The sequence below is a fragment of the Stegastes partitus genome, unplaced genomic scaffold, assembly GCF_000690725.1.
Source record: "Stegastes partitus isolate 25-593 unplaced genomic scaffold, Stegastes_partitus-1.0.2 Scaffold878, whole genome shotgun sequence".
NCBI lineage: Eukaryota > Metazoa > Chordata > Actinopteri > Pomacentridae > Stegastes > Stegastes partitus.
This window is the reverse complement of record NW_007578609.1, coordinates 282,853-309,024: the sequence shown is the minus strand read 5'-3', so window position 1 is coordinate 309,024 and position 26,172 is coordinate 282,853. Positions and strand designations below refer to the sequence as shown.

Below are 26,172 nucleotides of genomic sequence, written 5' to 3'. Positions count from 1 at the left end.
AATCCCTTCTTAGTTAGAAAGTACTACTTGGGTGTAATAGACCTTTAAAACCATATGTACTTGGACAGGAAGTAGTACTTTGGGTAGAATACACCATTTAAATCCATTACTTCTTAGCTAGAAAGTGCTATTTGAGTGGAACAAACCATCAAAACTACAAGTAGTACGACAGAAAGTAGTATTTTGGGTGGAATGGACCTTTAAAACCACATGTAATTGGACAGACAGTAGTCTTTGGTGGGATAAACCTTTAACAGTATTTAGTATTTAGACAGAAAGTAGTACTTTGGATGGAATGTGCCTTTAAAACTACAAGTACTGCAACAGAAAGTAGTATTTTGGTGGAATACGCTATGAAATTGAACAAAAAGTGATGTTTTTGGTGGAATACGCCTTCAAAAGTACTGGGACAGAAAGACACAACAAGGACTTGACCAGAAAGTAAACCTTTAAAACTATGACTGGTTGGTTAGCAGGCACTGGTTGGGTGGATCAGACCTCTAAAAGTACGAGTACATGGACAGAAAGTGGTATTTTGAGTGGTATACACCTTTAGAATTACAAGTACTTATACCAAAACAAACCATGAAAGCCGTAACTCATCAGTTATAAAAGTACTTTGTGGTTTAATAGACCTTTAGAAGTATAAGTACTTGGACAGCAAGTAGTATTTTTGGGTGGTATCCACCTCTACATCTATAAGTAATTATACAATAGGTTGTATTTTTGTGGAAGTCACCAAAAAAACTCCAAGTACTTGAACAAACATGAGTGTTTTGAGTGGAACAAACCTTTAAAACTAGAAGTAGTACTTTTGTCTAGTGACGGAAATCATGTTTTAGTTGGAAAAATCCAGTCAACTTAATTAAACTGTTTTTTTTTCTAACAGAAGCTGGTTCGTAGAATTCTGAAGTTGCTGTAAAAGTATTAAAATAAAACTATGAAAGGTTCAAAATCACAGTAAAAACAATGAAAGAAAATCTGGCAGCAAGGACGTAAATAAATACGTTCAAAGAGCTTAAAATACGCCACGTTCAAGGACCGTAGGAAAGAAGAAAATAGTGACAATTATCTCTAAAATAATTCTGTTCTTAGCTGATTTAAACGGTGTGATTTCACAGCAGCAGGTCGTAAAAGAATGGATTCCTGTTTATAAAAAGGCAGATTTAGATTTTGATTACTGATTTCTTTTTTTGATTTTAGTTGATTTTATCTGAAGGTTTTTTCTGTGACTCAATGTTCAGAGTCGACGAGAAAAAAAACGACAAATCTGACGACGAAAATCAGGTTGTAGGTTTGATGTAAGTTGGAAAAATCAAAAACTAAGAAGTTAGAAATCTGAGAGAAATCAGCTGATTTCAGTCGATCTGACGTAAACCATTAAAATCACTGGAGTTCATTAAACTGTGGTTTTCTAACAGAAGCTGGTTTATAAAGTTCTACAGTTGCTATAAATGGATTAAAATAAAAGTATGAAAGGTTCAAAATCACAGGAAACACAACGAAAGAAAATCTGGCAGCAAGGACGTAAATAAATACGTTCAAAGAGCTTAAAACACGCCACGTTCAAGGACCGTAGGAAAGAAGACAACAAGTGTTCAAAGTGGAAAAGAAAAAAATCTGATGATGAGAATCAGGATCTGATGTAAACCAGCAGCATTAAAACCACTGGAGCTGAATTAACTCAGTTAAACTGTGTTTTTCTAATTAAAGCGTTTCACTGAAGCTGATCCATAAAGTTCTGCTTGTTTTAGCGCGTTCAGAATCAGTGACTGTAAACAACCAGAACCCGTCATCTGCTGCTGCTGAGAACATTTCTGCTGTGAACACAACCTCCTGAGAAGCTCCAGAGGACAGAATCCAGCCAGAGCAGCAGGTAGACGTCCAGGTCTGGGCCTCCCTGAACCTCCTGACTCTTTAATGTGCCACATGGACGTGGTGGAGCCGCTCCACGGAGCAGGACCGGGCCAACACTGGGCCACATTGTGGGCAGGCATTCCTCAGCGCTCTCTGAGGAGCTCCTGAAAAAAGAGAAGCTGCAGGGAGGGAACGGCTCCAGGAATGGCTGGTATTCCTCAAATGTTGTTCTTCTCCACCAGTTTATTTCTGTCTGCCGCGGTCCGGGGCAAAACGCTGCTCGGCCAATCAGAGCGCGGCACACTCACACATCAGCAGATCAACAACAGCGTTCAGAGGGATTACCGGGGATCGTTACCGGGGATCGTTACCGGGAGGATGGATGTAATCCCACCCTGAAGGAAACCGAGCGCTGCGTTCATTAAGCGATTCACGCCAGATGAATGGAGTCAGGATGGAGGAGATCCTCCTAATGAGCCGCAGATTCATCACAGTTAAATCTGCCATCCAGGTGACGGCCTGGAGGTCAGGGTCCGGGTCAGGGTCCGGGTCCGGGTCAGGGTCCGGGTCAGGGTCAGGGTCAGGGTCGAGTAGAGAAACCAGACTCACCTCTCGCTACAGGACTCTCTGCCGTCGGCGTCCTGCTGCACTCCGCTGTGACAAACTTTCTGCTGCTCGTCCACTCTCTCTCTCTCTCTCTCTCTCTCTCTCTCTCTCTCTCTCTCTCCCCAACATGGACGCACATGTGACTGTCGGAGCGGCGACAGGAGAAGCGAAACACCGACACCTGGTGGAGGCCGGAGGTACGGCAGCAAGACCTGGAGGATCAGAACCTGGAGGATCAACACCTGGAGGATCAGGACCTGGAGGATAAAAACCTGGAGGATCAGGACCTGGAGGATCAACACCTGGAGGATCAAGACCTGGAGGATCAACACTTGGAGGATCAGAACCTGGAGGATCAAGACCTGGAGAAATAAAAACCTGGAGGATCAAGACCTGGAGGATCAACACCTGGAGAAATAAAAACCTGGAGGATCAACACCTGGAGGATAAAGACCTGGAGGATCAAACTAGAGGATCACGACCTGGAGGATCAAAACCTGGAGAGTCAAAAACCTGGAGGATCAACACCTGGAGAAATAAAAACCTGGAGGATCAACACCTGGAGAAATAAAAACCTGGAGGATCAACACCTGGAGGATAAAGACCTGGAGGATCAAACTAGAGGATCAGGACCTGGAGGATCAGAACCTGGAGGATCAGGACTTGGAGGAACAAGACCTTGAGAGTCAAACAGGAGGATCAGAACCTGGAGACTAAAAACCTGGAGGATCAGAACCTGGAGAATAAAAACCTGGAGGATCAGAACCTGGAGAATAAAAACCTGGAGAATAAAAACCTGGAGGATCAAAACCTGGAGAATCAAGACCTGGAGGATCAAACTGAGGATACAAACTGAAGCATCAATTTGAAGAAACATCACCAACCAAAGAATCAAACTGAAGCTAAAAAAACAAAAACAGGTCAAGACAGTAAAAAGTGTCCACATTAAAAATCTGTGTTTTTACTGATACTGATTTGTTGTTTTAAATTATACTATTTTTACTGTATTTAAATCATCGGCTGATTTGTTGTTTGTTTTTTACACTGAACATGTAAATTCACGTCTACGTTTGTAGTTCTTTCTCTGATTTTTCTGACATATTGTCTGTAATTTAACAAAACAGGAGAAAATGTAAAGTCATATGTAAATAATGTTCCTTATTCGACCCTTGATGTACAGATTTCTGTCAAAATAAGTAACTGGACAATATGAAGCCCTACATGAGAATCTGTATTTAAATCAAGTTAAAATATTATTATTTAACTGATATTTTCTGGGGGGTTTTTTCTCTCTTTTTTAAACCGTATTTCATTTTATTGCAGTTTTGTTTTTGTTTGTATTTTACATATTTTTTCAGACATCCTGGCAGATTTTAATATTTTTTGCAGATTTTTTATAATAGTTTACAAACTGCTGAAACAGAAACCTGTTTTCCTTTAGTCCTGCTTTAAGTGCAGCTATTTCACAGCGATGAAACACAAACCAGGAGTAAAAACTGGTCGACAAACAAAGTAAACCGGAGCAGAACTTTATTCAAACAGGAAGTTTAACTGCAGACGACAGTTTGTGCCTTCAGGGCCGAAGCTTCAGCGACGCTCAGACTGTTGATTACTGACGTTTCCTCGCCTGTCAGCGCCGACACGTCATTAAATATGAATATGTGAGTAAATGTAGTGCAGTAATATCACACTGCCGGGCCCGAGGCTGCACTCAGTGGCAGGTAGACACAGAAACCAGGCTGAATATAAAGGCTGCTGAATGAAATCGCTCCGTATTGTTCCAGATATTACAGGTTCTGTTACTGCAGGAACAGGTTTCATTTATAGACGTAATCAGAGTCACATCAGGATCAACAAACTCTAATTAAATACTCAACGCTTAATATAAAATTCTGTAATTTACACAATAATATAAAAGTTAAGAAACACGTCTGAACTGAAGGTTTATTTTAAATCCACATATTTATATATTTAAGGCTCATAACTCCATAATGTGGTTGTTTGAAGGTGTGTGTGTGTTTTTTAATGTGCAGCATTTGTGAACAATTATACATTTTGTAAGTTACAGAGTTTTAGCTCCTAACTGCTTCTTTCTTCTTCTTCTTCTTGTTTTTTTAAATATCAAGCTGCTTAATTATCCTAAACACCACATAATAATATAATGTGACCAGGCAGCCCGTCTATTAATACATGTAAAATTATTAAAGGTTCAAAACTACACAGTGAAACATTTAAAAAGGGGTGAAAAAAAAATGTTAAAAGACTGCACAACACTGTCAAGGTCAAGAACTGTAAGAAAATAATGAAAAATATCAGCAAAATAATTATAATTTTAGCTGATTTACAAAGAATAAATTTATATCAATGTAAAGTTTTTTTGGGTGATTTTACAAAATATTATCTAAAATTTAACAAAACAGAGAATCTGTAAAATAACTGTTAAATATATATATTTTAAATCATTTTTAATTCTAATGCACACATCATTTCTTTCATTTTACAGCAAATATCCGTAAAATAATGATTAAAATGCAGATATTCTTTTCTGATTTAAACTTCTGAAGTCTCACATCATAAAAATAATTTAATTTTTTTCTCAAAGCGATATATTGATTTAATAGAACACATTAAAAGAACAACATTTAAACTCCTCATAAACATGTTTACATGAAATGTCAAATATCTTCACGTTAAAAACGTATTAAAAGTCGCAGCGGTTTGATTTATTCTGATTTGATTTATTCGTCTCTTCAGTGAGAAACAATCTGCCGCCGGCCGTCATGATTTGTGTTTACTACGTGCTGTTATTTGCATTCATCGGCTGCTGCTTTAAATCTCCTCCTGAGTCGCAGCAAACTAACCGATAAATAACGGGAGGAGGCCGTCAGGAGGTCTGGAGCAGCTTCAGGACCTTCCATTACAGAGGGAGCAGAAGCTAAACGGTCTTCATGGGAATAAAGTGAGTTGGGGTTGAATCTCTGCAGGAATAGAATAATAAATTAGATTAAAACTCACAAACGTCACCATCTTCTGACCACGATGGAGGCTCTGACAACAACATAACCCTCATCTACAGTCAGGTTTCACTCATTTGTTCATTTAGGATTCAGATTAAATCTCATCAGTGACTCAGAAACGCTTCAGACTGTGTTGGTCTAAACACTTTTAGACGATTCATGCCCACGAGGCAGAAAACACTCGTGTGAATACCTCCTGATACACCCAGAAACACTCAGAGATCATATCAGCACCTGAGTCACTCCACAACAGCTCATGACTGGTTCAATCTACCTGAAGGAGATCAGTCATACAACCTTTAACACAAAGCAAAGAGCCTAAAGCACACAGAGGGAAATAAAAACAGAGAATTCACAAAACTAAATCCATGTAACTGTGTTATGATTTATTCTGAGAAGGTTTGACCCATGTGTGCAGGGGGCAGTGTAACGAGAAGCATAAAGCCACGCTAGCCAATCAGAATCCTGGAAAAAGACACAGCAACGTAAACTTTCTGTAACGATAACGGTGTGAGGGTGGTTTGTTTGGACCGACAGAGACGTGGAGCTGCTCCAACGTGTGGTGTCAGAGACACAACAAGGAAAATACTGAAAACATGTCAGACTGTAAACATGTCAGCCCATATATGGATGTAGGCAAACTGTAAACATGGTCGCACACATGTGACCTGATGATGCTTCAGTCGCCCACTGTAACGTCAGACTCCTCCCGTCTACATTCAAACGTAAAGACAGAGTTTTTCCAGATCTCCACTTTGGCCAGAGGTTTCAGATTTGATCGTTTTTGGTGACTCGTAGCTTCGTTTACGTCTAAACCAAAGTCCCAATGAGGTATCACTGTTTCTGCTACGTGTTAACCTGGCCTCAAGTGCAGGGAACAGCCGGTGAGATGTGTCCTGAAGGATCTCGCTGGCCTTCCTGGAGGTCTCACAAAGGGTGGAGAGGGCTCTTACATGAGCCCGATGATTCTGGAGCAGATCTGGACAACCCTCAGTGGCCGGTTTTTACTTTGGACAGAGATGGAGTGAAAGCAGCAAGTACAAGAGACACTGATGATGCTCTCTATGAAGGAGTGGTGAAATGTTGTGGAGATGTTCAGCTTCTGCAGGAGATACTGTCGTTGATGACATCTTTTCAGAATCTTTTTTGAGGTCAAACTTCAAGTATTTGTATTTGTATTGTCTCCACTGTATGTCAAAATTACAAACACAGACACAAAATGCCGAAAATCTTTCACAAAATTATTCAAAACTTGATCAAAACAATAGCAACCTGTCAAAAATCCTTTGAAATGGGTCCTAAATGAACCAAAAACACCACAAAATGACTTTTGAGAAAAAAGTCACAATTTCTCAAATCATGTTTAATCCATTTTTACAATCACGTTGCAGCGTCAGTATTATGGGATGTATGTATGGGCTTGCTTCGTCTCCTTTTTCCTATTAACTGTATGCTTGATATTATAAAAAGAGATAAAATTATGTTTTTGTGTTGTCCTACCTGCAATGTGTGCTGCAAACACAAAGTATTATAGTGAAATTAACTTCAGAAGTTAACTCTGAAGAGAACTCAATAGAAACTGTTTTTTAAAAGAACATTTAAACAAAATCGACAGAAACTAAATATAAAAATATATATTTTAAAAGCTTTTCCTGTCCTTCAGAAAAGAAAAACTGCGCACACGCTGCTGTTTGTTTACTGTTTTTACTTTTTTCCCTCTACTTCCGGGTATCTGCGCGCTCTCGCTGCCTGCCTCCCCCTCCCTCCCCCTGCTCTGCGCGCCCCCGCCTCGCTGACAGTCTCACGTGTTTGGTGTGTATAAAAGCTCGCGCTCTGACAGTATGTCCACTGTGTCGCCGGACAAACGGAGGAAGATGGAGTCTGCGCTCAACCAGCTGAAGAAGCACACGGTGGTGGTGGCGGACACCGGGGACTTTAACGGTAACGGACTTTAACGGCGACCCTCCTTCCCGGTCTCCGGCTAGCGCTAGCCCGCTAGCATGCTAGCCGACTGACCGGGAAGGCTGATGTGAATGACCGCGGTGTCGGTGCGTCCGCGTCGGTCTGCCTCCGGTCGGTCGGGGCGGCTAACGCTAGCTGCTAACTGTCAACTTAACCAACTCGCAGGATGGGTAAAACTAGTTTACTGGCTAACTAGCCAAGTTGACAACCTGTTAATCCTATTACTAGTTATTAACGCCACAACTCCGGCTACTCTCCGTTAAGCTAGCTAGCAAACTAAGCTAGCTAACTTGGATGTTTTGTTGTTTTTTTTTGCTAATTGTGTTAAAAAGAAATCTCAAATTAGCATCCTGTCAGCTGCGCTAAAAACATGGCTTCCGTTGTAAGCGCTTGTTTGTGATGTTTACGGTGTGAACGTGAACTTCTTGTGCAGCTAAAGCAAACTTCCAGCGCACTGAGCAGGTAACCAGGTGTGAATGCGGGATTATTGCTTCCTCGTCGGTGCTTTTTGACGCCTGTCAGAGGGAAAGGTCGCGTTTCCACACAGGTCAGAATGAGGAAGGACGTGCAGCAACAGGATCGGTTAGCCTGTGATGAAAACCAGAAGCTTCCTGCTGCACAAAACAAAGCTGCACACTCAGGATGACACGACAGAACTGGTTGGACCTGCAGCAGGACTCTGATCCAGTTAGTCTGCAGGAGGAGCAGGAGTTTAATGCAATTACAGATCAAATGCGTCAATATTCCTCTAAAACAAACAAACAGGCCAGTAAATACATGCATAAATGTATTAATTATGCTGTTTTATTAATGTAGAGGCTGTTTTGGGGAAAACTCAGTAAACTTTTTTTATTGTTTATTTGTGGAATATTAAATAAATCAATGAATAAATGGCTATACATGAAATAAATCCAGACATATCGAAACGAGGCAGTAAATGAATGTAATAATTAACTAGTTAAGTAAAGTTAATCATAAAAAGTATTCATACAGCATCTTTAGCAAGAAAAACATCATTTTTCAAAGGATTACTTTTATGTGTTTAACAGTTTTAAACTAAATGCTGCAAAAAATAGTCCCTTGAACTAAATAATATTAGTCCCCTTTGTAAAATTTAGCTAAAAAAAACACTATTTACGCCACCTGTGTGTGTATTTATGGCCGTATTATTTGTTCCAGTATTTATTTCATACCATATTTATTGAATATTGAGTCATGAAATGTCATTTTGCACAATATTAAATCAATAAATACACAGATAAATAGTGCTGTGAAATACAGAAATATGACTCGGAAGTAATCCCAAAATTAAACAAATGAGGCAAGAAATACGTAAATACAGGATTTAATTAGATAAAGGAGCTTTTTCCAAAGGACTGCTTATTTCATAGTGCTGTTGAATAAACGTATCCTAACTATTACTTTTACTGCCTGTTTATTTCAGCTTGTGTTTTTAGGAGCATTTTTAAAATGTTAATTATTAAATAACGTTCCACAGGTCGAGGTTGTTTGCGTTGAGTTTTTTTTTTAACATCTTTTACTTTTGCTGTAATTTAACCGGTTTGTGTTGATTCGTTCACGTAGACGTTGGACACAGTAACGCTGACTTCTGTTTAATTTAACCTGTTGATGCTTAAAGCTGCTTTTATTGTGGCGGGCAGTTTGGGAAAGCAGGAGGGAATTACTTTTAAGTAACTATTAATAAAAATACTAATTATTTTGATCTCAGATTTACGTAAATTCACTGTTAATTGATTAATTGGGACGAGTTAATCTACTGAAGTTCTTGATTTAAAACCGGGGGTTGCCTCATGACATTTTCAGCACCGATATTGATTCCGATTATTAGCAATCGAGCTCATTGATAACCAGCGTTTGGAGCAGATTGCAGGTAAAATGTAAATCCTGGCGTAAGAATTTAAAATAAAACAAACACTAAGGTAAAACTTAACTGCAATACTTTAGTTTAATTCTGTTTTTATGTGTTAAAATAAAAGAGGACTTTAAATATTTATCCTTGAGCATTAATTGGTTGTTAATCACGAGGTGTGGCCAATCAGATGGAGCGGTGGGCGGGGCATCGCCGAGACCTATATATATATATATGTATTTATTATATCAGGAGTCAGTTAAAAAAAAGAAAACTCCACCAGTAATCAGAAAAATGTTGAAAATCTGATCATCACTGTTGTTTTCTTTGATTAACTGTTTTCTTCGTAGAACATCAGGAAACCTTCATAGAAAATTTCCACGAGCAAGCGGCTGATCAAACACCGGGGTGTGTCTGAGCAGCTGACCGAGGCCCAGAAATATTTTATTTGCTTTCACGATAAGATAAAAGATTCAAGAAGTCATGAAGGAAATTCTGCTGCCGTGTGTCGCTCAGAACAAACAGAATGACGCGACAAAAAAAAATCCTGAAGTGAATAAAAAGTAGAAAAGCAATAATAAGCAATCTATGAGGGAAAATATTACAAATTTAAACACAGTTGGAATAGATGATTATTAAATAATGCCGACAGTGAGGCAGTAAAATAACAGCACACATGATAAGAACCGACTATAAATGAGAAATCAAACACTGGACTTTAGATGGACGTACAGCAAAGATAAGCAGCACGTTTTAGTTTTTATAAAACTTAAATAATCCGTCATCCAAATAGTTACTGCAGGTAAAACAGTGAATGAATCGGTTGCATTGATGACGTTACTGATCGAAAACGTAGCTGGGATGTAATTAAACGGTTAAAAGACAAACACAGAAGTAGAAGATGATCATTGATGTCGCAGAAAGTTCGAACACGAACGATGATCTGGGCCACGTCGGTTAGAAAACAAAGAGTCTCTGATAAGGAAAGTGGTCAGACGAGATTTTACCCAACCGACCGTCTCCGTTCTCAATTATGCAAACTGGTTCTGTGTAATCCAGGTTTAATGTTGAAAGGTTTGTTGGTCGATGCGTGTTGAAATGTGGAGAAACACCGGACTGTTGCTTCATCTGATGTGGAAACGAGAGCTCTCAGAAATAATCCGAAAATAAATTAGGAAATTCAGCACCTGGGTACTAATTAAACCTGCAGAGACACTGATGAGACGTACGGTTCCCTGTAAATAACACATTTTAAACTGAATACCATCATCTTGTTTCTAACATTCTGACTGTTGTGTGCTTTATGGGTTTTTATTCAGGTTATAATGAAACTTGATTTGATTCTAATACCTCCATGCGCCTTCTTTAAATCAAACCTCATTGTATTAAACAGCAAAAGCACACCGGCTCAGAGTAAATATGTATTTAACACACGTCTTGCACAAAGTAAACTGCACTTTATTTACTTTACTGCTCATAATTCATGACTTTTTTTCTTCTTTTTGTGCTTTAATGTTGACAACGCTCGCAGCATCGGCCTTTTTAAAGCCTAGCAGTCGAATTAAAGTGCATTTATTGATTCTGACCGATAATCAGAAAGTGTTGACCTGATAGTTGGTCAACCCCTTATCACTGCAACGAGGGAGTGTTTTCATTATGAAATAATTGCAGCTATCTTCTTTATTAGCTGTTTGAACTGTAGAAAATGAGAAAAAAGATGCTCATTAAATGCCTCATTTTGAGTGACCGGCTGTCCTAAAACCTGAAATACCTTATTTGCTTTCAAGATAAGATTTTTCTTTTGCTCAGAAAATAGAGAAAAGGCCAAAACATGTGCTAATTGGATGATTCCCTGCATCCACCAACTAATTACCAAATCATGTGACTGCAGAGCAACGTCTACATTACTAAAAAAAAGTCTGTTTATGCAGCTCGTTTAACACCACAAGTGTTTTCCAGTTAAAAAAAGAAAATTATTGCTTAAGAAATTAACCCGTCATGTGTAAATACTTTTAATGTTATTTCTAATGTGCATAGTTGTGATTTAAACCCTCCAAAAACTCCATAAACTTCTGCTTTACATGACTAAACTACACAATAAGGCTTCGATTCTCCAGTGTTTTAATTATGGAGATTATTCCAACTAATTTAGGTGTAAGCCAGAGACCCTACAGCGTTATTAAATATGGAGATCGGCCTAATTAATTTACAAAAGCACACATGGAGAAAAAAAAAGCAAAATCAACTTTCCTGAATGCAAATTTAAAACTTTGTAGGACTTGAACAGAAAACTCTGCGTCTCTGCTGTTTCTTGTGTTTGTTTCTGAACTTTTTTTTATCGTGAATTCAGGCTAAATATTTCCCGGATCAGGACCCGTGTGACTCTGAAATTATGTAAATCGTGCAGAAGTATTTCACGCCTGAGGTTAGAACGGATCAGACCGCGGCTTCAGGAGCGTCGCGGCGTCTTCTCGAGCAGCTCATGGAGTCCGAGCTCTGCCTGCAGGAAGGTTTGTTTCTGTGGTCGGGCCGACGGTGAGACAACAAGCTGCAGAACAGAGTCCGGCTTTGTTCTGAGCAGCTGGCAGCGCCGACCCGACTCGGGAAGGCCCGACGGCTCGTGCATTTCTAATTAAAAGCTGCAGCAGAAGTTCTTAAAGTCGTGTAGATTCACATTAAACCTGAGACTTCCTGCTGCTGCATGTTATAAATGAACTTCTGACAGAGCTGTGATGTTCTGAGCTGCTTTTAGAACCCTGGTGGGTCCAGTAGTTCTACTTTCATCAGCTCTCGCTGGTCAATCATCACCGTCGGTTTTCTGTTTCTGTTAATCTTAAAGCTGCTGAAGTTGCAGCATCAGGAAGATCCTCGTGGACATGTTGAAACTCGCACCAGAGATCTCTGCAGTCACATAATCAGCACATTTTTAGAATAATTCCTGCTTAAACCACCTCTGACTTGTCTGAATAAATTGCCCGTCGACCCGCTTTCTGCAGGTTGAAATGTTCATCTAATGTAATGTTTCGGTACCGGACAATAAAACTGTGCGACACAATAAAGATGTTGTACTTTTAAAGTTAACTGGTTTAAGTTTTCATGAGTTGGTCGCCTAAATATTCAGACATTTTAAACTTTTAGTAGTTTATTATTAAAAGTTGAGCTTCTAATAATAAACAAGACTTTTAAATCATTAATCATCCTCCTTCTTGAACCTTTTATTTTTCATTAGGTGGTTTCAAGCTGCTGGTTTCATTTATATGAGGAGAAGAAAAAGATTTTAGAGGATTGTACAGTAACGTATTGGGACACTAGATGGCGCCATTTTCCAGCCAACAGCTGCAGAACATTGAAGACGTTTTAGATTTAACGTCTCTGTCTTTCTCCTCTTTGTGGCGTTTTGTATAATAATAAGTAAAACTAAAGTATGTTTGTGAAAGCATTTTTATTTTTATCTCTTAAATATGTTGTTGTGCAAACAGTAAACTTTATTTTTGTGGTTGAACATTTGGATTTAAATTAAACAATTCATCTATTTTCAAACTAAAAATATGAAACGATGCAATCAGCAAATCACAAAGTCTGTAGTTTAGGTTATATGTTGTGTTTTGATTAAACTATAAAACTAATGCTGTGATTTAAACCTTTAGGGTCTGCTTGTATTTTACTGTCTATTGCTGACGTAGTCTCCGTCTCTATATTTATGGTCAGACCTCAGATTACGGCGCGTCTGACCCAGATTTTTAACAGATTTATTGTTTTTTACATTCATGTCGTCCTCATTTATCTAAGTCACAGTTTCATAACAATCTCTTGACATAAAGAACTTGTTCCTGCAGAGTTTGAACAGTTAATGTTTTGCACAACAACCAGACATTAACAACAACAACAACAAACTTACCTGCACTGAAGTTATAAGAATTATGGATAAATGCAAACGTTTGTGTCAAATACAGTAAACGGAGACAAAAAAACAACTTTTAAGAATTCAGAATAAAACTACCAACTGAGTTTTCTTAGTTTTTGTTAACTGTGGTGTCATTTATTCAGCCATGATGGACATTTTGTTTATGAAAATGTGAGAAATAAGAAGAAAATGCAGTGTTCTTTGCCAAATACGTGAACACAGACAAACTCACCTGCACCACAGATGTTAGAATCAATAAAATAAATCAATAAAACGTCCAACTGAGTTTTTCTGACCAGTTTAGTTATTTGTGGTTTCAGTCACGCCGGCAGAAGAGACGTTTCTGTTCATCAAACGGTCAGAAAAAGCTTTAAAATGCAGATTTCTTTTACTGTCTGTAGACTGATCAGACTAACTGTCCCTTCAGCTCTTGTTCTGTGCAGAATAAACTGCTTATATTTTCCTCGTTTGACTTATTTGTCATCTTGACTTGTTTTCCGTCCTGCAGCCATCGATGAGTACAAGCCCCAGGATGCCACCACCAACCCGTCTCTGATCCTGGCTGCTGCCAAGATGCCGGCGTACCAACACCTGGTGGACCAGGCCATCAAATACGGCATCGCAAAGGGCGGGTAAGACGATGAAATGGCCAAATATGACGACAAAACGGCCAAATACGGTCCAACTTAGCGTAGGAATGTTTGTACACACTGATGATAAATGAGGTCCAGGACTCCACTTGGATCAGACGCACTCACATTTTAATGCGAGGAAAAAAACCTGCTGGTCGTGGGTCGATGGGAATTGTTTAAAATAGTTTATCTCTGAAAGTATTTGGTGTATCAGGCTAAAATTTTACAAATATCTTTATAGATATCAACAATTTATGCTATAAAAAGTTTGAGCAAATCAGAGGTGGTTTTAGCAGAAGTTATCCTAAAAATGTGCTGATTTATGTGACCGTAAAGATCCTAAATGGAAACTGAGTCGACGAGCAATTAAAAATAAATAAAACTTAGATAATATTTGCTTTGTTCACCTCAAATTCCAGAGATATTTTACATTTCAGACGTTTAATTTGCTGTTTCTCCTTCCGTCCAGAACCGAGGACGAGCAGGTGGCCAACACCATGGACAAGCTGTTCGTGAGCTTCGGCCTGGAGATCCTGAAGAAGGTTCCGGGCAGAGTCTCCACCGAGGTGGACGCCAGGTGGGTGACGACGCATCGCAGGGCGCCACTTAGAGCAGGAAGTGATGACGGTCGCTGTGTAATCACACAGCGGCTGGAGATGCAGTCATGCTCCGCTAACAGACGGTTTGTTGTTGTTAACTGGGCTCCAGACGGAGTTTACTGGTTGAACTGGTCCCAGCAGCTTTCTCAGCATGCAGTCCTCCCAGTGATGATGTAAAGACTGACGGCGACATTTTTAATTTTATCACCAGTTTGTCCCACTGAGCTCGTCTCCTCAGCCGCTGAACATCTGCTCACCGATTTAAAATGTACAGACGTTCCCTGAACGCCTCGTGTGCAGCCTGCATTAGACGCTACGTGTTTTCTCCGACTTCTGGTGCCTCTGAATGGTCTCAATATTGTAGTATTTCATATTTATGTAATTTTAGGATCTTATCTCGCCAGTTGCTGTCATGCTTTATCTGTTTTTAATATTTTATGCTGTTTTAATTTGTCCTTGTTCGGTTAGATTTGCTGTATGAATACATTTAATTAGATTTCTTAGACTCCACACTGCAGTGGAGCAGGTGTCAGACCAAAAATTACTTTAAAAAGAGTGAAATAAGGTGTTTTACTGTCACCTTTCACCAAAATTAAGCCACATGCTTTGATCTCGTGGGCTGTTTTCAATGCACAGAGCTTTGTCTGGAGGCTTTCTTTAAACAGAAGTTATGGGATATTTTAATATTAAATCAACGTGCACTAAAATTAGAATGATTCTCAGCAGTTTCTTGATTGTGTTGGTTTAAATTAATGCCGTGCTGTTGTGTGTTTTTTAAATCACTTCTCAGACTTTCTTTCGATAAAGACGAGATGGTGGCCAAAGCCCTGAAGCTCATCGGCCTCTACGGGGAGGCAGGAATCGGCAAAGAGCGCGTTCTCATCAAGCTGTCGTCGACGTGGGAGGGGATCCAGGCTGGCAAGTGAGTCCGGCATGTTCGCTATGTTCTCTGAACGTCGATGTACCGGTATGTTTGTGATCCACGGGGTCGGCGAGGCTCATGTCATCATCTGAACCCAGAGCAGGATCCTAAACAGTCTCACAGCTGCAAGTTGAAGCAAAAGGCACCAAAAACCCAGAAAATTAAAATAAAAAGACGGTGTTAATCTTTTGTTAATCTTTTATACAACACTAAGCTGAGGTAGTTTAAAATGACTCCATCCAAACACAGTGATGATTAAACAAAACAGGATATAAATTAGTAAGTAGTTTTATAAATGGTCACATAAGTCTTATCTTTATTATAATTACTGTTTTATGTCATTCATGTGTGTACATTTATTTAGAAGTTTATTTAAAGTTATTTTTCTCTTTGGTTTGTTCAGTTGATGCCACAAACTTCTTCCAGAAAGATTGAACCATATTTAAGCCTCTGAGCCCCAAAACCAGCCGGCGAGTTAGACAGAAGTGTTTTCTTTCATTTAAAAGAAAAATAAAACATTTTAATGTCAAAATGTTCATCACAGCCAGAAACACAACAAAGATTGGATTTGGTTTTTGTTTGTTTTTTTTTTAAATCCTCCTTTTTTTAATCATTGAAATAAAATAAAACCAGAAACTTTGTCGAATTCTTACATTTATGAAAATTTAGGTTTCGTCTAAAAAATTTTTAAAAAATCTAATTTAAAAAAAAATGTAATATTCAGTCAAAATGATTCTCTTCTACGTTATTTATTTTAAAATTTGCCCAATATAATATAAGCGTTTTTAACAACCTGATTCTACGAACAACGAAAAATTCTTCGTGTTTCTGTAGAACTGTCAACATTTTTTCGAGGGGCAGTTTTTTGATATGATCCAAAAAATTTAGAAAACAAAATCGCAAATTAGACTTTTTTTTCCCCCTACTTTGGAGCTGCACAGTGTCGTCAGAAGGTGGCGCTACAGGCGACATCAGCTCTAATAAACGGAGCAGAAGAAGCCAGAAACTAAACCAGCTGGACGCCGAAAAGCTTAAAATCCTCCAAGAAGAAGAAACAAAACTTCTACGAGAAGAAGTTTTCAGGAATTCTGATATTTTTTGCTCATAAAATCCGGCTGTAAAAGGCTCAAAAGCTTCTTGGTTTTCACTCGTGTGTATATTAGAAGGATGCCAAACAAAACCCGAAACCATCTGAATAATGCAGAAGGTGCTCGTTGTAAACCAGGAAACCCTTAATTATTGTAATTATTGGTGTGTCGTCTGTAGATGATTTATTTAACATCCTGCGACTGCGTAAACCAGAACCTCCGAGTGGGACAGCCAATAATTCAGTCTGCACTAACAGTTAATAATACAGATGTCACTTCACGTTTCATCTTTTCTTCCATCCAGTCTGGAGCTAAACCGCCCAGCCGGCCGTGTAACGGGCAGAAAACAAACATTGATTAATTGTTTAAGTGAGCGTTGAAGCAGAAACACAGAATATTCAGTTTTCTAGCTTCCCAGATGAGCAGATTTTGTTTCTTGTACACAAGTTTTTTGACAAAACAACACATTTGAAGTCAATTATTGGACAATTTTGGCTGTAATCTGCCATTTTATTGGCTAAATAATCAATGTAAAGAATTTTTAACACATGAAATAACAAATGATTGATGCAGCAGCCCTGATCCAGTCGAGTTAAAGTTTTGTTGGTTTGTTTTAGTTAATCTGTGAGGTTTGGAAATGACGGCGACGTGTTTAAACTTGAGTTGAACCAATCAGGAAATGGTGCAAATGGCGAAAAAATAAAGACTAATCCATCATTTAGGTCAGTTTTAGAGCCAAAACTCTGAATATTCTCATTTTTCTATCAGTTTTAACTGGACAAAAAGAACATTTTAAGTCGTCACTGTACATTTATCGCTGTTATTTATAATTTATTTGGGTCCATTATTAATTGGAAAATGGTTGGTGCTGCAGCTCTGATCCCCAAATGTTAAAGTTTTGTCTGTTTTTAGGTCCTTTATCAAACTAAAACATCAAATAGTCCAAGTTTTGTTTCACCTCGAGCTGAAAATCGTGTGACTTTAGACATTTTAAGTCTGAACTTTTAGAGATTTTAGACAATTATCACTGTAATCTGGCATTTTATATGATAAATGATTGATTGAAAAACTATTCTGTAGATGGAAACACCCTGATGCTGTCATGGTGGAGGTTTTTGCTAACTTGTGTTAATCTGCTGAGGTTTGGACAGACAGTGTTTTTGAGCTGAACCACTGAGTCACTGGCAGAAAATGGAAATTTGATCAATCATTTATCAGTTTTTGAGCCAAAACACTAAACATTCTTTGTTTACTGCCATTTTTAAATTGATATCTTTGTGGTTTTTGGACAAAACGACATATTTTAAAGCAGACTTTCTGACAGTTATCAACGTAGTCTGTTGTTTTATTGGCTAAATAATGAATGAATAACATTCAGGAAATGTACAAGCTGTAAAATCCGTTAATGCCACAGAGCTATTCCAGGATTTTGCTAATTGTAGTTGAACTGCGTTACACAACTGAGCTTTGTTTTGTCTCGGTTCCGCCTCCCCCTCCACCGTCTACCTGCCGTCGCTACAGGTGACTGACGTCCTCAGAGTGAAGTCATCCTCGTGACACTCGAGGTATTCGTCGTACATATTTCCGGAGAGGCAGCTTTAGTTTCAGACATTTACAGCTAACGTGGTATATAACATTGAACACGTGTCGTAACCGTGCACAGACGCCGCTGCAGATACCGAAACGTGATCAAACGTTTGGCTGAAACGTTTTCATAGACGCTGAGGGGGATGTCGAGCCTCGTGAGGAGCAGAGAACAACATGAACCTCCACAGCTGGAGGCACCACAAACTCATGAAGCTGAACTTCTCTCAGTCAGAACGACGACTTCCAAAGATTCGTTTTCCTGTTTTTGAGGAGGTTCTGCTTAAATCAGGAAGCAGTGGACGAATGCATGTCTGCATGCAGAAATAAAACCGTTTGATGGTTTTAAATACGTCAGATTAATCCTCTTTTATGGCACAAAATCATACAATACTGTTGTTCTACACATCCAGAGGAATCGGTGCAAAGTCTGAGTTTCCACGTATAGAAGGACCTGCTCAGTACCCTTGGGTTTATTATTATTATTATTATTATTATTATTATTATTTGACGCAATTTAGAAACGCAAATTAGAGGCTGTAAACACTCACGAAGACTCACCAAAATCACCACACGCATGCTGCCACGGCTCGCCATTAAACAGGAAGTGGCCTGTAAGTAGCCTGCACGTGCTCCGATCTGCCCCAAACTCGACACGCCGGATCAGAGTCCCATTTGTGCCACACCCCAACATACGTGAAGGCCGACAATCGTACAGCGAGGATCTGTCCGTCGCTGCTTGCAGCTTTAATTTTATATTTTACTAACGTGTCTTCTGTTTTTGCACGATTCGTTTTGCTGCTGTAACGCTGGACTAATAAAAGCTCATCTTATGTTAATTCCTCTATGCATCTATCTTTACCTGGGTGTTGGTTTGTCCTCAGAACTCCCAGCTGCTGCCTAATAAACAGAAAACACGACAACTGTACGCCGTTTTAAGACCAATAAACCATGCACGGATGTATTTCTCTGCACCTACTCGACCTTTTATCTGTTCTACCATCAAGACTACTCGATGAGGAAGATTTGGTCTTTAGAGCTGCAGCTCTGAAGTGTTGGAAGAATCAAATATTCCTCCTCTGATATATTAAAAAAAAAAGAAACCCCTTCATCCATCTTTTCATTAGCTTCTGGTGGTTTAATAACTGCAGCCTTTGGAAAAGAAATAAGGCTCTCGTCGTGTCGTTGATTAATCTTCCTGCGGAGGAAGCATGTAAATGTTTTAACTGCTGCCGTCTTGTCCTGTTTGTCTTGTTGTTTTTTAGTATTTTACATTCATTTTTCAAGCCTGCTCCTGTTTTGTGTCTTGCCTGGTTGCACATAGAGTTGGGTGTGTAAATATCTGGACAAAATTTTGAGTAATTTAAAACATATGTCCATATAAAATGTGCTGTAATTCCTCCACTGTTGACCTGATTTGGAGGTAAATACCCTCAAATTAAAGCTTAAACTTGGAGCAGGTCTTGATCATTTCAAATCGGAGCAGAAATGTGGAAAATTGTGTCGGCGTCCACATATTTACGGGCCTGACGTTAGCTTTGTTTTCACCTTACAGCACTGTTAGGTTGTCTTAATGTGGGCCACATAAAAAAACGTGCTTTTCTCTTTTTGTGTTTCCGTGCAGGGAGCTGGAGGAGAAGCACGGCGTCCACTGCAACATGACGCTGCTGTTCTCGTTCGCCCAGGCCGTGGCCTGCGCCGAGGCCAAGGTCACGCTCATATCGCCCTTCGTGGGACGAATCCTCGACTGGTACAAAGAAAACACAGACCGCAAGAGCTACGAGCCCCACGAAGACCCAGGTAGCCCAGTCCACAGTGAAGAAGCACATCCGCTAGCTGTGTACAGAGAATCGTTACGGGAATCTGAACTCTTCAATGTTCTGAAAAATAATACGTGAGTTAGACCAGAAGGTGGCGCTGTAGGGTCTGTTGCTCGTGGCTTAAATAACGAGTAGAAAACCAACAAAACCCTGAAGAAGAAAAACACAAAACTTTGTCCACCTGTGAGCGAAAAATAGCAGCTCAGGCTTCAGAGAGAGTTTTCAGATTTAATTATTCTTTTAATATTGGCTGATTTATCCAGACACGAAAACGACGGAAACTTGTGATCTGTCACTTAAATGTAGGAACAAGGGTGTGAAATTAGATTAATTACAGAAAAACTCACGGCTGATGCACACACTCCCGCCTCTGGGTGGCGCTAATGCACCTAGCACCTTTCCAGTATTACAAAAACATCAACAAAATGCCTGAAATCTTCAAAAAAAAAAATTACTTAAAACTTCACCAAAACAGCAAAAAACTGAACAAAAAAAAACAGATTCAAAACTGATCCTCAATTAATTAAAAATGAACCAAAAACTCAACAAAAAAATTGTTCAAAATTCTCCAAACATGTCTGATCGATTTTTAACCAGCTGGTAGCGTCAGTATTATGGGATGTCTCATAGTGGTACCAGTTTAATGTCTATGACACAGAGTCATAGAAACCATCATTGGTACCCTGGATGTGGTTCTGGTTCAGTTTGTCCAAAATTATTTTTAAACAAAGCTCTTGAAAAAGTCTTAAACTCATGAAAAAGGTCTCAGAGTCTGAAACAATGAGCCAAAACTTTTCAAAAATACATCAAACTCATGAGAATCGCCTTGAAGAGTTTCCAGATTTACAAAAACGTTTACAAAATACTTTAAAATCCTTCAAAAGAAATTACTGAAAATTAGCAAAATCCTGCAAAAAATGATTTGAAACTGGTCCTGAATTAGTTAAAAATGAACCAGAAACTACAAAAATGGTCAGAACAAGTTCTAGACAGGACTGTTTTACCTCCAGAACCTACCAGAACCATCTGTTGACAGGATTCACACTGAGGTAGAATAATTACATAATCACATGTTGAAACTCAAAGGCAGCCGTGAAGACGATGCATCGAGTGACGTTTGGTGATGGAGGATGAGACCACGTCGCCTGGCTTGTTGGCTTGTTGGCTCGTTGGCTTGTTGGCTTGTTGGCTGGTTGGCTTGTTGGCTTGTTGGGTGGAACGTTGTTCTTCCAAACGGGGCGACTTGGACTAAATTTGCCAAAGTTTTTTAAAGCTGGAGTCCAGATCCTGTGGACACGAGGCAGCTTGGACGAGAGCGCGTTGGAGTGCAAACAACAAAAAGCCTTAAAATGTTGAATATAATGGCTGTGATTGCACTCACAGGTAAACAGACGGATAAAAAAACACGTTTAGTTGTTCAAGTCGACGTCTATTCACTGATCCAGTCGTCAAGCAGAACTTATTTGAACTGAAAAACTTTGCTTATTGTATAAAATATTGATTAATTAACTTATTACAAAGCCTCTAATTAGATAAATGAGATGAATCCACTCGTAGGAACTTATCTTATCTTTCCATGTTTTATGTGCTTTAACCAATAACTTCCACCTCTAGTGCAAAACTAGAGAAGCTCTTTTGAATTTTTCTGCTTCCAGTAACTTAAAACTATGTTCTGGATCCGGTTCACTGAAGCTGCCGTAGATGAAGAACCATCTCGTGATAATCCAGTTTGTTTATTGCATCCTGCAGCTGTTTTTCTTTGACACCGATGAGCGTTTTACTGCCTCTTCTGGGTTTCGCCGCCTCTTTATTGCACCAGTGTACCACCATGTACTGACAGTTTGATAGCAGCGCCGCGCACCGCTACTCACATGTTGGAAATGCAGTTCTACAGGTAGAACACATGTGAGCTGCACCTGTACAACCCATCAACCCACCCTCTCTCACACGGGCTTCCATGTGTATAAAAAATGCACAAATCAAACACATGAAAACCACATTTACACTGAAGGAGCTGCATTCAGTCAAATAAAGGCGTGGTCCTGTTTGCAGTCCGGATGTTGGGTTGATGATCAGGGAGCTCATGTTGGCGTCTTTAATGAAACTTTTTAGGAGCTTTTCATTCTCAATGTTGACGAAACACGATGATGCGTTTTTCTTCCGTAACCTGTTCGTACAAACGTAATAAGCATCGGTGAAGGCAGAGTCAGCATGTTGGATGGCTTGTTTTTGCAAAAACTAACCGGAAAATGCTTCGGTTGCAGTAAATCAGATGTGAGTCGAACATTGGTTCCTTCAGTGGTGGCGGCTAGACGAGGATAAAGTGGACAAACAGCTAACATGGAGACAGAAACCACCCTGAACAGGTGGACTAGACGGTCATGGTCTCTCCGTCCTCTGCACATGGTCGTTTATAAACTCACTTTATTCATCTTTCTCTCTCTTTTTTTTTTTTTTTAAGTCAGTACAAATGCTCTGACTTGACGCTTTAACGAACATCTCAGCTGTTAAAACAAGCCGCGACTCGATCTTAGCATTCTGATAAAACAAGTTAAAAACAGGATTCTTTTAATTGAACTGTGTTTATCTGATGCTGACTGTCTGAACAACACTTTGCTGTTTTAAAGTCGTGTTGCTGCTCCTGGCTGGTCGGTCGGAGCGTTCTCGCTGTAGAGTCGCCGTCACAGCCCAGGATGTAGTGATGGTGTCCCGTCTAAATAGCGACGCGGGGAATTGTTTCGCTAATAAACAGACATTAAAACGGCTGCTTTCCCTGAAAGAACCACGTGGACGTGCGTTAGTGCACGACTCAGATCTTGCAGGAAACATTTTTAGTGAGTCGGCTGCAGCATTCTGACGCTCATCACGTAAAACTGGAGATAATAGTCAGTTGATGAATTTAGTAATTGACGACTGATCAGTTATTTGTCGCAGCTGTTTTTCTTCCCATTGAAATTAAACTCATATTGTTTGTTTTTTTATCCAGTTTAATTACTGTACTGTAATGTTTGATCATGTGATTTAAACCTGATCAAATGTTTTTCTCTTTTATTCCATTGACTCAAACTTTACCTGAAATTAACTGCTAAATTTGCATAAATGCTCATGAGTCAGCTGTGAAGCTCTCACGTTGATGTAACGCTGCTTTTGTATTTTGGAGAAAATGACGCAGGCTGTTGTTAGTAACGGCAGAGTTTAGATTCCAGAGGATCAGCGGGAACACACTGTCCTGATGGCAGCCAGGCTCAGCGTTTAGCTTTCCTGTCGTTATTAGTGTTCACCTCACAAATCTGTAAACGTCACCATAATTAATTATCATCGTCAGTGCAGGAGAGTCTCAGCCTTAATGTCTGTTCTAGGAGGGTAAAGCTGGGTTTTATGTCGCTTAGAATGGAAATTATTTTGCCGGATGTTGCTCAGAAAACAAAAATTACACAACAGAAGTCTTATACAACACTGAAAAGATAGAAAAGTAAAACTACAAACAGCGCTGATGTTAATATTTTAATATTTAAGTTTCTTATGGGTTATTCCACCTCAAATTATCAGCAGCCTTTTTTTAAATTATAAAATATGAATATTTAAAGTGATCTCTGTGAAATTTAACAACAATCCCGTCAACCTGCTTCCTTTCTCAAATTGAAATTTTATTTAGTTTCAACAAGGATCCTGAGAATTCTGTTGTTTTTCTGTTCAGACGAGTTAAATGTAAGAAGAATAACCTGCAAATGGTGCCGGTAGTAGAAATAAGGTGCAAAATCCAGGCAGTTTTTCACAATAAGAGCATTAACGGGTCTAATTGCAGCATCGCAAAAGGAAAATAATGAGAAGGTGATGCAGCCTCTGCAGCAGTCAGACATGAAAACAACCTTTAATTCAGATATTTTAATAATTAAACATTAAATCATAGCTGCTGCACGAGTGTAGAAATCTCAACTTTTACTGAAATATCAAGAAAACACTTTGGCTGCAAGCTGCGTTTTCCTGCACAACCAATACGGTGGCATAAGTTTTAGCAGCAGGAAGGTTTCTGAACATTTACAGAAGGTTCGTCAGCCTCGGCCTCGTCAGGGAGGAATCTCTGAAATGTGCTCCACCGTCTGTCAGCTTTATTTTTTATCCTAACTTTGGGTGTTTGTGATAAAATCTGTGGATCTTAGTTTTACTTTTAGTTCCTCGTTGAGCTGCTTCCTGCAGCTTTGTTCTCATGTTGAGATGTGAAGCTGGACGACGACGTCCGAGGATCTGTTCAAGATACAAACCTGACGTTTAAATTGATTGAGTTGACTTTTATCTTTCTTTTTTATTCTTTCCTCCCTTTCTTCTCCTTTCCTTCTTTCCTCCCCTCCTCCCTCCCTTCCTTCCTCCCTCCTTCCTTCCCTCCTTTCCTCCCTCCCTCCCTTCCTTCCTTCCCTCCCTCCCTTCCTTTACTTCCTTTCTCCCCTCCTTCCCTTCCTTCTCTTCTACTTTCCTCCCTCCTTCCCTCCCTTCCTTCCCTCCTTCCCTCCCTCCTCCAGGCGTCGTGAGCGTCACCAAGATCTTCAACTACTATAAGAAGTTTGGCTACGGCACCGTGGTGATGGGCGCCTCCTTCAGGAACACCGGGGAGGTGAAGGCTCTGGCCGGCTGCGACCTTCTCACCATCTCTCCGGGTCTGCTGGCCGAGCTCAGCGAGGACCACAGCGCCGTGGCGGCGGTGCTCAGCGTGGACAAAGGTACCGAAGCGCCGCCTTCAGATCAGATAGTGACTCGTTTCACTGCATCAGGACAGAATAGCTGCAGCGAACAGGCTGTTCTGCTGCTCGTCATGGAGAAACAAAGCTGCTGTGACATCCGTAGAAACGTCTCGTCTTCATTCCTGTCAGAGAGGATCCAGCTTCTATTGTAGCATCTGAACAAACACTGGAGGCGACAGAACGGCTCCGCCAGAGTTCAGATGCCAAAATAAACAGACCTGCAGACGTTGGCAGCAGCTGAACGTTGATAGAATCTGGTTCTGTCTCTGGATCCACTCGTCCTTCTGCTGCTCAGCTGCTTCATGTGATAGATGTTCTGAACCAGGAAGTGGACGTCAGCGTTCACAGCTTCTGTTCTAAATACTATAAAGCTCATTGTTTTAGGGTTTTTATGTCGCCTTAAAGTAACGTGAAGTATTTAATGGATTCATGAAGATTTAAACATGAGAGCTTGAAGAAAAACACCAGAAACAAGTTTTTCTCAGTTTTTGCACCAAACAGACGTCATTCATCTGAACCGGAAACCGTAGCAACAGAAATAATCGACTTTCCGGTGGTCCTTGAACTCATCGTTGTAGGTTCTGTCTGTAGAATGAACCCAAACAAAGAAGTCGTTTCCTCAAAACAGATTCTTTAAGAGACTGACTCGACTTTGACCAACAGAAACACGACAAATATTGAAAACAGTAAAATATGTGAAGCATGTGTGTTTTTACACTCTGTGCTGATTCCAGGTTTTTCCAGTTTTTGTACACAGTTGTTTTTCTTATTTCCGTCCTTCTGAGGTCTCTTCATGTTGTTCTGGTTCCATAAAGCTGCAGAACTTTAGATTACAGTAAAAAAAAAAGAACCCACAGTGAAGGAAAACGAGTCGGGAGCCAATTAGAACCCATCAGAACCTCCAGGATGTTGTCGAGCAGCAGTTCAGATCGTTCACACCACAAACTGTGGATGCATTGGTGTTAAAGTGCTCGTCTCCTCGTTGACCCTCTGCCTCTGGTTTCTCTAGCGATGGCCTGCGACCTGCAGAAGGTCCACCTGGACGAGAAGGACTTCCGCTGGCAGCACAACGAGGACCGCATGGCCGTGGAGAAGCTGTCGGACGGCATCCGCAAGTTCGCCGCCGACGCCGTCAAGCTGGAGACCATGATCAGGGTGAGCCGGGCTTTTGTTTTGGTGCTTCGGTTGTTTTATTTGTACATTATTTTTTCTTTTATTCATGGTGAACGGAGTCATTTCTTTAATAACGACGTGCTGTTTCTGTTGTTTCCTGTTTGCAGGAGAAGATGCTGAACGTGAAGAACGGCCAGTAGCTCCAGACGTTCCTCCGCCGGACGCCGACGGGTCTTCATGTTTGTTTCTGACCAAATGCTCAACGACGTTTAACAGTTCGGCTGGTTGCTGTTAAAACCTTCTGATATTTATAGAGATCTGACCAGAAATGTTTAGAAAGTTTTCCAGAAGCGTGTCGGTTGACGTGACCACGTAGAGAAGCTCCTTCCCGACCAGAACTTTTTCTACTTCCTGTTGACTCCTCCACACATCACACCTTCCAATAAACAGCGTTCCACTCTG

General features: G+C 40.0%; 1 protein-coding gene across 1 annotated transcript; it reads left to right on the top strand.

Moving 5' to 3' along the window:
* The first annotated feature begins 7,252 nt into the window (after window positions 1-7,252).
* taldo1 (transaldolase 1) lies at window positions 7,253-26,172 on the top strand. Its single transcript, XM_008293370.1, has 8 exons — window positions 7,253-7,421; window positions 13,725-13,848; window positions 14,318-14,425; window positions 15,238-15,369; window positions 19,666-19,841; window positions 24,379-24,576; window positions 25,607-25,752; window positions 25,878-26,172. Exons 1-8 carry the CDS (start codon window positions 7,322-7,324, stop codon window positions 25,908-25,910), a joined length of 1,017 nt encoding a protein of 338 aa, XP_008291592.1. The 5' UTR covers window positions 7,253-7,321; the 3' UTR covers window positions 25,911-26,172.